Source organism: Heptranchias perlo, chromosome 27 (genome assembly GCF_035084215.1).
Source record: "Heptranchias perlo isolate sHepPer1 chromosome 27, sHepPer1.hap1, whole genome shotgun sequence".
Taxonomy (NCBI): Eukaryota; Metazoa; Chordata; class Chondrichthyes; order Hexanchiformes; family Hexanchidae; genus Heptranchias; species Heptranchias perlo.
Genome location: NC_090351.1, coordinates 33851420 through 33863850, shown reverse-complemented (window position 1 = coordinate 33863850; position 12431 = coordinate 33851420). Strand labels below are relative to the sequence as shown.

The 12431-nt window shown below is 43.5% G+C and overlaps 1 protein-coding gene across 1 annotated transcript in view; it reads left to right on the top strand.

Annotated features, from left to right (window-relative positions):
* LOC137344655 (polymeric immunoglobulin receptor-like) overlaps positions 1-12431 on the top strand; it is a gene marked incomplete at its 5' end in the record, with an annotated part of 40484 nt that overhangs the window by 11667 nt on the left and 16386 nt on the right. The window contains 2 exons of the mRNA XM_068007779.1: positions 5286-5609; positions 8641-8964. Coding sequence (XP_067863880.1) covers positions 5286-5609; positions 8641-8964 — 648 coding nt within the window. The remainder of the gene's footprint in view (positions 1-5285; positions 5610-8640; positions 8965-12431) is intronic.

The window sequence follows — 12431 nt, the reverse complement described above, 5'->3', positions numbered from 1 at the left end:
TGGCGACCCATCTCCCCGAAAGGGAATTACTTGCATGCACAATCCTAAAAACCCTTTGTCAACACTAACAGGCTCCAGCTCTTACTTCAACTCTGCCATGGCAGGGGGCGGAAAGGAGATGAAGCCAGACTCAAGCACACCCATGAGTCCCTGCAGAGACCTCCTGCCCAACTCCCTTAACTCCCACTTGCTTCTTAACTCCCACAAACTGGTTCAGACACTTGGCACACATCTCTCAGCTGCTAGCCTTCCCCTAATTTATTCCATCCTCTTGCAGGAGAAAGCAGTGCACAATGCCCAGCGGGGGTGCCATCCTTAACTTTAGAACACTTGTCCTACGAGGAGGAGGCCATGGAACTCATGGGGAATCACTCTCCTCGTGCCATGGGAGATGTGGAGATCTGGGCACATTGCCAACATAACACCATTGCCCTGGCATCTCTATGATGTGTCACACGCCAACAAGCGTCCACTGCTTTCTCTGTCTCCTTGGCCCACCAGTAGACCAGGATGGTGATGAAGCCAACCCATGATTTCCTGCAGACACCTTATGGCCCTTGTTCCTCTGTCCCAACACCTTTCAACTCATCACCATTGTCACCTTCTTCTTAAATCCCAGGCACCAGCTCAGGTACATTCACCCGAGGAAAATTAGATAGTGTTTTGTGAGGGTGTGGTGATTCACAGAGCACAAGCGGGCTGGAGGTGTGAGAAGTAGGTAACAATGTGCCACCGTCCATGTGGAGGCCGATGAGAAGGCTGCCTTTGCCTTTGGAGTCCTGAGAGCCCGAACTCATGGATACTTTCCTGAATAGCAGGATGTTTGAGGAACATCACACCGACATGCAGGCTCTATGGTCAGGGTCCGAGGATGTGGATCAACTGACAACTGTGACTCTTGAGTTTACAGTTCTCATCTGCAGCAACATCGGGGAAGCTTTTTCTTCATTTCAGCCATCAATGGAGCATGTGCCAGCTTCAGTGGAATCTACAGCAGCCACCCAGCTGATCCCAGTCTCCCGAAGACACTTTGTATCCAAAGAGCGACTTAAAAATGTTCAAGGATACAATCGCTTTTAATTTACTTTCCCTGCCAATGGGGAAGAATCTTATCTTTTGGAGATGAGGGGATAAATTTTAACGGGGAGCCAGGTAGTGGGAGGGGGGTCAGAAATCCTGACCGGAAACCCAGAAGTCCGGGTTTCCCGGATGTCCTGATGATTTTGACGTAAGGAAGTATTTCATTCTTTATCTGTCGGTTTTCTGCCCGACAGTCCAGCCAGATTGACAAGCTGGCTATCAGTCGGACAGGGGAACAGTAGGGGAGCAGATCTCAGCAGATAAGTCTTAGATGGTGGGGGAGGGTCGGTCATCGGGGGTCATCAGAAGGTTCGGGGTCGGGGTCATCAGAGGGTCGGTCATCGGTGGGGTGTTGGTCCTTGGGGAGACTCATCAGAGTCTGTGATCACTGGGAGGCTCATCAGGGGCTCAGTCATGGGTGGTCGGATGTTGGGGTTTGGAAATCATGGGGGGAGTACAGGCACTCATGGGGGTGTCAGAGATAGTTGGGGAGGTGGGAGATCGTAGGGGTGTCGTAGATCGGGGTGGGAGGTGTCGGAGACCGCATGTGTGCGATCGCGGCAGGTGAGCTTGTTGGGCCTGGGGGAAGCAGTCCTGCTCCTCCTGGCCCACAAGCAATGCAATAAAAGCACTTCACTGCTGCTCCAGGCCTTCTCGCCTCTGCTCACGTGGCCTGAAGCAGAAGGCCCGGTAATCCCGGCCCCCAGGAGTTAAAAATAAAAAATCTTTCAAAATGGATGCCTGCAGCCTCCTTAAAAGCTTTCACTGACCGACCCGTCTCCTGAGAACGGGTTGGTCGCCCACCCCTCAAACCGCCTCCGTTAAAACCGGAAGTGGGCAGGTTGGGGTCAGGCTTTACATTTTTACAATTGTTACCTTCCCAACCACGCCCAAACCACCCGTTCCTGAGGTTAAAATTCACCCCGAACAGTGGATGTGGAACTGTATGCATTACTGTGTGGTGCTGCACACTAGGACAATGTATCACAACCCGACACCCATGTAAAAGAACATGGTGGCTGGAAATGTCCCAGAGTCCATGTCACCATCCATTAACGTTAACAAACAGGAAATCATGGGTAGTGTGCCCGATGTTACCTCTGGAGTCCCACAAGGATCTATCCTTGGACCCACCTATTTCTCATCTACATGCTGCCCCTCGGTGACATCATCTGAAAACACATCGTCAGATTCCACATGTACGCTGATCACACCCAGCTCTACCTCACCACCACCATCTCTGCGCTCCTCCAATTCTTGACTCTAGCGCATCCCCCATTTTAATCGCTCCACCATTGCTGGCCGTACCCTCAGCTGCATTGGCCCTAAGCTCTGGAATTCCCTCCCTAAACCTCTCCCCCTCTCTATCTCTCTCTCCTCCTTTAAGATGCTCCTTAAAACCTACCTCTTTGACCAAGCTTTTAGTCACATGTCCTAATATCGACTTATGTGTCTTGGTGCCAAATTTTGCATGACAATCGCTCCTGTGAAGCACCGTGAAACATTTTATTGTGTTGAAGGTGCTATAAAAATGCAAGTTGTTGTTGTTGTTGATATGATTCTGACACTTAACATGTGACTTTACGGGATTTCCGACTATGTGGCCAGACATTCTTCATGCTGTTAATAAGCACAGCATTAACTGTTTTATCTGTGAAACTAGTTTCCATACACAGTAAACTGTGGGAAGGAGAGGGGATTGAATCTTCCTGCCAATCTCAACACTTGTCTGAGGTTTTTTTCTCACTTGTGTTCTGGATGTCACCTCACAATTCAGCATAAATACTTTGCTTGGGTCGCCATTCTCCATTCCTGTTAACATTTTCACATTCCTGTTTTCACAATTTTCTATTCATTGATGAAAATTAGTTTAGTTTTGTTTGTTAAATATAACTGACAATATTTCAAGTTCTCAGGGGTAACATTTCATCGCCTGGCTTCCTGCGGTTTCACGATCTGGCTTCCTGCTACTTTCTTCCTCATTTAAATTCCTCGCATCATGAAGATATTTATTTAGATATGAGAACGAAGAGCTGGGTGACTGACGACAAGTGCTGATCTCTTCTTTGTGAATAAAACAATGCGGATTCTGATTCTTCTCATTTGTTCCCTGCCCGGTGAGTGACCGCCAGAGCTGGATATTCAGATAATCAGTATTAGTTTAAGTCTCGTGTATGGTTTAAACAGCAGAGATGTTTAAATATTTGGAGAAATGTAAAGGCACAAAATACTCAGCAGAAGTACATTTGCATATAGTCTTGTATCTCTTTTTCACTGTATTATTTGCCAGACGAAAATGCATTCTTAATTGTGAGTGGAAAATAAAGGTTCCATTTCATTTTTTTAAAAGCTGCAAAAGCAACAATCAAAATGCAAAGGCAACCAGTTTTAATCCGTAAAAAAGTGACTTTTATAATGTAGTCTGAAGTCCAATATACACTGAAGACTGCAGTGGTAATAATCCCTCAAATAGAAAATGTCACAAATTTGCAACTGTTTTCGTTATTTAAAGTACAGCCGATGAAATATTGTTTAACGAAGCTCTGTCAGTGAAACTGTTCCTCACTGGGAGAGGACGCCCACTGTTTGGTCGATATTACTCTCCTAATAAGGAACCGTTTTCTTCTTCTTCTTTAACTCTAACCAAGTAGATTCAGCCCCATATCATCTTTATGATTTAATGCTGTAATGGAATTTCTGATTAATACTGCCTCCCCGCCACCATTTTGGACTAATCTATTTTGTAACCAGCAATGTTAAACTCCCAGTCTCACCCGACTCTAAGCCATGAGTCTGTTAATTCTATTATATCAAACCTCCCCATAAATATTTGTGCCTCAACTTGCCAATTTTATGCAGAATACTTTTTGAACATTCAACTGAAGCACGCCTCTGTTATGGCAATCTTCCTCTTTTCAAACCTTCCTCTTTCTGATCTGTTCTCTTTCCCCTCCCCATTTCCCTCTTTTATCTATCCTATATCCTCAGCCCTCCGTCCTCTTCCTCGTGCCTCTTCAGCTTATTTTTAACCACCCTCCTGCCATTTGGGAGTAAACTCTTTGCCCACAGCATGAGTTCCTCTCCCAGCAAGGCCATTGGTCTTGGCGCTGTTCAAGTAAACTCCTCCCGTCCTCTACAGGATGCTCCTCTTCCACACCTGGTCCCAAGGTGCCAGGAATATGAACCCTTTTCTTCTGAACCATCTCTCCAGTCACAAAATTACTTCTCTTATCTTACTATTCTTATACTGATTACCATGTGGCACTGGGAATAATCCTGTGATTAATACCCTCGAGGTCTTGCTCATTGATCTTACAGACAATCTGGAGCACTTTTCCTGCAGATATCAAGTTCATTACAAAGTCTGCCTACTTCCACCCGTCTGCTGCTGAAACCCACATCCATGTCTTTGTTGCCTCCAGATTGAACTATTCCAATGTTCTCCTGGCCTGCCTCCCCTCTTGCACCCACCATAAACATCAACGCATCCAAAATTCTGCTGCCCGTATCAGGTCCCGCTCATCTATCACCCCTGTCCTTGCTGACCTACATTGGCTTTCGGTCTCTCAAAACTTCAAACTTTCATCCTTGTGTTTAAATTCCTTCATGAAATGGCCCCTCACTATTTGAGTAACCTCCTTCAGCCCGACTCACCAACTCCCTCACGAGATCTCCCTTCCGCTGACTGTGATCTTTTGTGCTTCGATCCCTACATTTGCCCCACCATTAGTGGGAATGGGTTTGCCTTCATTGGCGCTACATTGTGAAATTCCCTGTATGAAATCCCCCACCTCTCCTCCTTTAAGACCCTCCTTAAAACCCACCTCTTTGACCAAGCTGTTACACACCTCTCCTAATATCTCCTGACTTAGCTCAATGTCCATTTACTTTTGATTATATCTTCGCTTGTGTTTCTATGTTATAGGTGCTATATAAATGCAAGCTGTTGTTGCTGTTCTTGTTTAACGATAGTGACTACACTTCAAAAGTAATTCACTGGCTGGGAAGTGCTTTAGGACATCGTGAGGATGTGATAAGGCACGAAATTAATGTTCTTTCTTTCATCACAAACTACAAGGAATTCAACTGTATTAATGGACGTAGTGGAGAGATTCTTCTGTACACAGTGGAAGTTCTTATTAAAATGTATCTGTTTGTATTTAGCAGTTACTTCCTGTTCAATTTCTGAAGTGTTGTCTCCTCAGTTTCAGGTGCATTGTGGGCAAAAAAAAATGTAAATGGAGTTGTGGGAAGAGCGATCACAATAGACTGTCACTATGACAAACATACGTACCGGTCATATGTGAAATATTGGTGTCATGGCTGGACTGTTGATTGTTCAATTTTAGTAAAAACAAGTGAGCAAGATGGACAGCGAGGAAGAATGTCAATCACAGATAACAAGAGAGAAGGAATATTCGTTGTTACTATGAAGGATCTTCGCTTGGGAGATAGCGGATGGTACAGCTGTGGTATTGAACGATCTGGCATCAATCCAAGGTTTAACTTATGGCTACAAATATCTTACGGTACTTTTCTCAGTGATATACTTTATTATACACGACTAAAACGTCTGTTCAATGTTTCATCTGGGAAGAAAAATACAGCACTGATTTCCCGAGGCTCCGCAGCAGTGCAGAGTCTTCCAGGAAGTGGGCAGAGGTCTGGAAACACGACTCGTGTTGCTCACACGCAATTCGTGGCCTGTCCAACTATCCAACCAAAAATTTCACGTATTATGGGACCAACAGTTACTTTAACTGCAGTGTATTACACCAGACCTCACATGGATGCTCAACACATCTTCCTGTCTCTGAACTGTATCAAATTTCACACTGTCAGATGTTTACATTCAGGCTAAACTGATAGAAAGACAATAACAAAAGCAGTAAGAAGCAAGTAGTCATTAATGGGATAAATACCTAGAAAACACTAAAAATGGAATCAATCCACATGAGCGTAACAGATTTTTGTAGGTTTCGTGATATGATGGGAGGCATACAGAATCAACCAGATACTTAGTTCAGCACAATACAGTTCAACTTTACAAGCGAGCTAAACTTAAAATTGAAAAGCTAGATCACTCTCTTGATGGTAAAAGAAGCCTCTTTATTCATGTTGTCACGTTGGGCCAGATTTTGCTGTCAAAATAGCGGTGAGACTAATGGCGATCGCCATTATTTACACGCAAATGGTGCAGCAAATTCAGGCGAGGGGCAGATGCCTGGTTAACACAGAAATCCAAAAGTTGCTGTCCAAGTTGCACCGTTCTGCCCTTAGCTTTACAAAAAGGGCATCTTGCTGTCTGCCGCACCATTGAAATACATTGAACGGCATGAAGTTGCTGTATTTGCACGGTAGATACAAATTAAACTCTCCACAGTAAGTTGAGTCAAGTCATTTCAAGTCTGAGTACCCTTTTAACAACGTGATAAGTGTTATTTACTGCCAAGCAACCTCTTTGGCACTGAAAACTTACAAGTGTGGAGTTTCAATCCTTCAGGTTTTAATTGTAGTTGGAGATTTTAAAAATGTACATTTCCTTTTTCTTTCTCTCTTCATCCAATCCTTCTTTCCCTCTCTTTATTTCTCTTTCTGTACCTGATTGGACATTCAATCCATTGTCATTTACACTTCCTTCTCAATCCTTGCATTGATTATTTCAAAATCCTTGAATCTGACTGGTGAAGGAGATACATGGTTTCTTGCTCTGTCCACTCAGGTCCCAGATGCCCTGTTTCCCTCGCTGCGATGTTATCAACTCGCACTTTCAGTAACTTACCCGCAAACAATTTGAAACCTAAACGAGCAAGGGCAAGTCTAACCAACGGCAAACACCGTTGGATGCTCTGCCACAGCAAATTATGGCCCATTATCTTCCTCCTAAGCAAACCTCCTGAAGGATCAAATACTAAATACAATCTTCTACATCCTCTACACCTCCTATTGATTTTTCAATGGATCTGGGTGGGTGAGTCGGGAAGTGCTGAGGGACAGGTCGGCAAGCAGTAACATTTCAAAGAGAGACTGTCCAGTCACAAAGCAAATTTTGTCCTAATCAGTTTCTGAGAACAGGGTGTGGCCGCAACAGCACTGAAGACCTGACAATTCTCATTGAAAGTGTCAAGCTGGTCACCTTTGTGCTTTGGCTGCTCCAATAAAACTGAGATAAAGGGTTGCTTTTCAGCTGCAGTTCGCTGAAACCAATCATAATTACTCTCCCTGTCTAAAGCCACAGAACATGTGTAGAAATCTCCAGTTTTTTGCACTCATATTCTGCTGTGGTTTCTCGGACTTTCTCCAACTAGCTCATGTTCGAGTGTCAAACAATTAAACAGCATTGGAGGCTGGTAACCTACCACTGAGAGAAATTGTTAGCCCTGATTTTCAAATTGACACATCCCCAGTATCATTACTGCTCTCCTGATCTGGAGCCCTGCTATGTTCTGATATTAGACATGGTAGTTCAGGCTGCTCGCAGGATGGAGAGACATGGAGATGTAGATGTGCTGGTGAGGTTCCAAAATGGCAGGGCCTGGCTGAGTTACAGGAAAGCTTATTCTGGTTTTGTCTCAGAAGTAAAATGAACATTGGAAAGCATTTGATTTTTCGATGTTGGTTGCAGAATTCCCATATGAGGGAGTTCTGGTACAAACTGGACCTGGGTCAGGCCATTCCTGGAAATGCATTCAACATTCGACCAAACCCCCACCTGAAAACAATAGGGTTGGAAATTCTTTTGGGCTCATTTCTGGACCCAAAATAAGCGACAGGCTGAAAGCGCGCCCCAAGAAGCCAGAGGCCTGAGGCTCATCTGAAATTGGCCTCATTTTGATAATAGAGGCGAGCTGCTGGCTACTTCCAACATTGGGGATCAAATTTGAGCCTGCTGTCTATTCACCAGCGGCCCTCAGGAAAGTCCTGCTTGGACACCGGTGGAAAACGCTGGGGGACCGAGCGCAGTCGCGATTCTTCAGTGATCTCCACGGGTCTCTTTAAGGAACTCTGGTTAGGCCACTGTAGAGCTGGGTAAGCTCGTCAGAACATTCACGGTGTATGCTCTGCCTAGTTTCTCAAAAATTTTGCAGAAGGTTCCTAAAACATGCCCAGGACCCTTATTTGCATATTTAAATTAATGCAACGCTGCTTTCAGGCGACCACTAGGGACGCCTAAAAACAGAGTCGACCAATAGGGCAGTGGGCATGCCCCAATGCAAATCGGGCACAGGACTTCACGCCCAGCAATTGGTATACGTTGCACCATTTTACGCCCGGAATTGGAACAAAACACATCCCAATTTCTACCCCATAGACTGCTCCAACCTGGCAAATTCATGATGGGTTTCATCAAAGCAAAAATGATGAGAAGATTATTTCCATCTGGATCAATTATGCTGCTGTTTTTCAAAAAAAGCAAAAACTTGCACAATTGTTCCTCTTCTTTCAGGTGCTTTTGAAGGCTATTTAATCTCTCTCATCCCATTAAAGATCAGGGATAGTTTGGATCCAGTGCAAGAAGCAGAGTCAGTCAGTGTCTGAATGTTTGTTTCTTTCCCACAGAATCTGTGTCTGTTCCTGTACTTCGATTTTTATCACCATCAAGTGCCTCATGTTTTGGGGGCTCAGTGTCAGTCTCCTGTGAGTCTGTCCAAGGGTCCCTTCCCATTCAGTACACATGGTATAAAAAGGCCACGTCTAAAGATTTAACGATCTCTGAATCTGATAAACTGGATCTACAATGTTCTTCCTTCACCCAAGTTCATCATCAATATTACTGCAGAGCCTCAAATAATAATGGAGGAAAATCCAGTGAAATGGTTGATGTGTCAGTCTGGAACAGATCAGAGAAAAACTGCAGTTATGTGGCTCGAATCAGCAGCATTGGTAAGTGTTACTTTAAACAAACAATATGGGAACTGAATTTTTAAAACTAATGTCTATTGCATCTGTTTGCGAGCCTGTCCCTGATATGCGATATCCACTCCCGGTGGCTGAGGTTTCCCATCACTTGGCAAGCTCAGGAAACTGACCCCAAAAGGCTAGAATTGACCGTTGTCAGTATTAGCAGGCGACTGTTTAATGTGTGCGTGTGACATTCCTTTATCTGCTGTTCTGAATGAAACATTCTTTTAAACGAGGAATGCCTTACGAATTTTAACTGCTTGTCTACTAATATCGACAACAGTAATTATTGGTCTAATATTTCCCGATGAGCTCAATGCACTGCTGATGTTCCTATTCCACTGAGGACATCGCTCCAGGGCAGCATCGCGGTTGCTAGGCGCCCAGGAATACACTTTCCGGTGGTGGCAGAGATCATTCCCTGGCTCTAACTTTCCTTTACGTTTGCGTGGGGCAAAAAAGGGAATATCTGGTTTGTAGACCCACCAACCCGAGATCTTTAACTGTCCCAATAGTAATTCTGTAATGCAAACACTCGGATATGGGGAAATAACTGAAATATCACTAAAAATGGGCCGCTGCCAGGTGTTAGCAGCATCTCTCCTTGCTATCAGAGAGGGGAAATTACACAGAAATGAAAGCATCCAAATCCAATATACCAACCAGGATTTTACTCAAGTACTGAGGTTCCTTTTAACAATAGTGTTCTCTAGGTTGACCACAAGTGAAAATCAGGTGAATCTAAACTTTATTCCCTTGCCTCAATAGGACTTGTATATGAATGTGAAGTTTATTCAAAAGTGTCACCAACAACTCCATGTTCCACAAGTAAAAATATCAATTCCACTGAAAATCGAACCACATCTTCAGGTTCCACATCTGCCAGCAAAAGGTACAATGTTCTCATTGCTGGTGTTTTGATTGGCACTGTTTCCATCTGAGAGAATAAATGTTCTTTAAGAAATTTGGCACAAGGGTTCACAAACATTTACTCATCCAGGCTATAACTCACCATAATGGAAATGGTGGCTGGATTTACATCATGCTGTTGTGTTGGCTTCCGAACAAAGGTGCTATTTTTGTTGGTGGAGAATCAGAATAAGAAGTAAGCACCTCCATTTTGCCACCCCTCAGGTGGTGCTGTTTGCATTATTCACCTTCATTACTTTACCGCTAACCTAATCTCATGGCGTGAGATGAGTTGTACTTGCCAAACCCCAGCAATGCTGGTTTGCCTTCCACTATTCTGGAGTGGCATTTGCATTCTCCGTCATTTTCACCTTCTCAGTTTGCCCATGTTATACACTGTTTCCAAACTGAGAGAACGGGAAGGCTGCCTGTTTCCAGCTGCTCAGCAATTGCCTGAAAGAAGGTGCAGATGAGCAGTTGCAGGTTGATGTTATTGTGATCATCCCTGAGGAGACATATTACCACTGTTACATGGCCCCAGGCAGATGGTCAGTCACTTTTATAAAGTCCTCAATTATAAAATTGTGCCGTGCCTTTATAGCTGCACATTGTGGACATGTTAATGAACTTTGCTTCATTTGGCCTTTATCTAATGATCACAAAGTTGACTTTCCTCCATAAGTCAAACAACAGTTTAGTTTCCCAGCTAAAGTCCCTTGGTTCTGCGGCTTTACATTGATACAAAATACTAAGATTACAGTGTAAACAGGAGATAAATGTTTCAGACACAAAGCAATCCCGTTTCTTGTGAATGATTTTGTATTTCTCCCCTTTTGCTCAGTTACATTGTGTGGAGTGTGCTACGCTGGGTGCTCTTTGCTCTCCTGGTGATTTGTACTGTTTCGGTCACAACGTGTACGAGAAAAACTAAGGTAAGGATTAAGGACTTTGTATGAAACACTCCAAAAATTCTTTCAAAAATATTTGTCACAGATATAATAAAGAAAGAACCTGCGTTTATATAGACTCTTTTATATCTTCAAGATGTCCCAATCTCTTTACATCCAATGAGTTACTTTTGAAGTGTTACTGTTGTTATGGAGACAAAAGTGGCAGACAATTTGCACACAGAAAGGTCCCAAACACAGCAGATGAGATAAATGACCGGTTAATCTGTTTTGGCCAGAATATTGGGAGAACTCCTTTGCTCTTCTTCAAATAGTGTCATGGAATCTTTTCTGTCCACCTGAACAAACAGATGGGGCCCTCCATTAACGTTTCATCTGACAATAGAGCACTCCCTCAGCACAGTGCTGAAGTGCCAGCCTAGATTATGTGCTGAAGTCCCTGGACTGGGACTTGAACCCACAACCTTTTGACATCTGAAATGAGAGTGCTACCACTGAGCCAAGCTGTACTAATACAGTCAAGAAAAGATTCCATTCTGATTTGTTTATCCAGTCGAGCACCAGGGTGCTCAGACACAGACCTAATTCTATTGTTGCTGGGAACCTCAACTGGACTATCTAAAATATATTTAATAAAGTCAACCGTTTTCTGATGTCAACTGTCCACCGTCACGGTTGCAGAAAAACCCATGTTGAATGTGAGAAAATGGTGTTCCAGCAAAAGGGGCACAACTGACACCTTTTCCCAGCACACGTGCAATGGTGATGGGGGAGGGAGGAGTGTGATCTCAACACAGCTCCAGTCTATCGCAGGCCTTTCCTCAACTTGTTAACAGTTTCAGATAGAATTCTGTTCAGAACTGACATGTAAAATAACGCACACTTCTCAATATCAATGAATCTGATGCATTAAATATTTTCACTTTCAGCTACTCAACGAATCAGATCACCACAGGTCGGCCAACGTGGCAAGATGAAGATTTCCTGATTGCATCTACCTTGATGGAATTTTGTGTCCTGATCAAATATTCATTGTTCATCCAGCTTTCCCGTTTTACCAAATGTACAATAAAAATGGAATTGGTCATTAAATGAACTTGACTATTAAATTAGTGGAGAAAAAAATCAAAACTAAAATGATGGCTGCGTGCTTCGAATTGGTGGCTATCTTTCGATCTATCTCGATCGTATTAAAAATTTATGTCTGTGGCCACTTTCTGTCTGCACAACCTGGCTTCCTTTTGTAAAATTTTTGTCACACTTTTTGTGTCAATTTTTCATATTATATGTCTGCATTTGTAAAGGATTTGCCGAAGTGTAGTCATATGATGCAGTGTAGTTATAGTGTAGCTAATTTCATAGGATGCAATAGGACAATTCAGTCAGCTGTACAAATGGAATATTTCTCTTAATCATCGAGCATTTCGGCTCAGTCATTTTTCTTCAAATAATTTTGAGGAAGAAGAGGATAAATTTCAAAAGCTTTATTGGGTTAAAATTAATATTGAGTGTGTTTTATAAAAAACGGAGGGGTTGACTTTAACCGAGCGGATAGGTCGTTAGAAACCTCCCCCTCAGGTCCCGACCTATTCGTGCCATTTCAGATTTGAACCTGCAAGATTCTGCATGTGG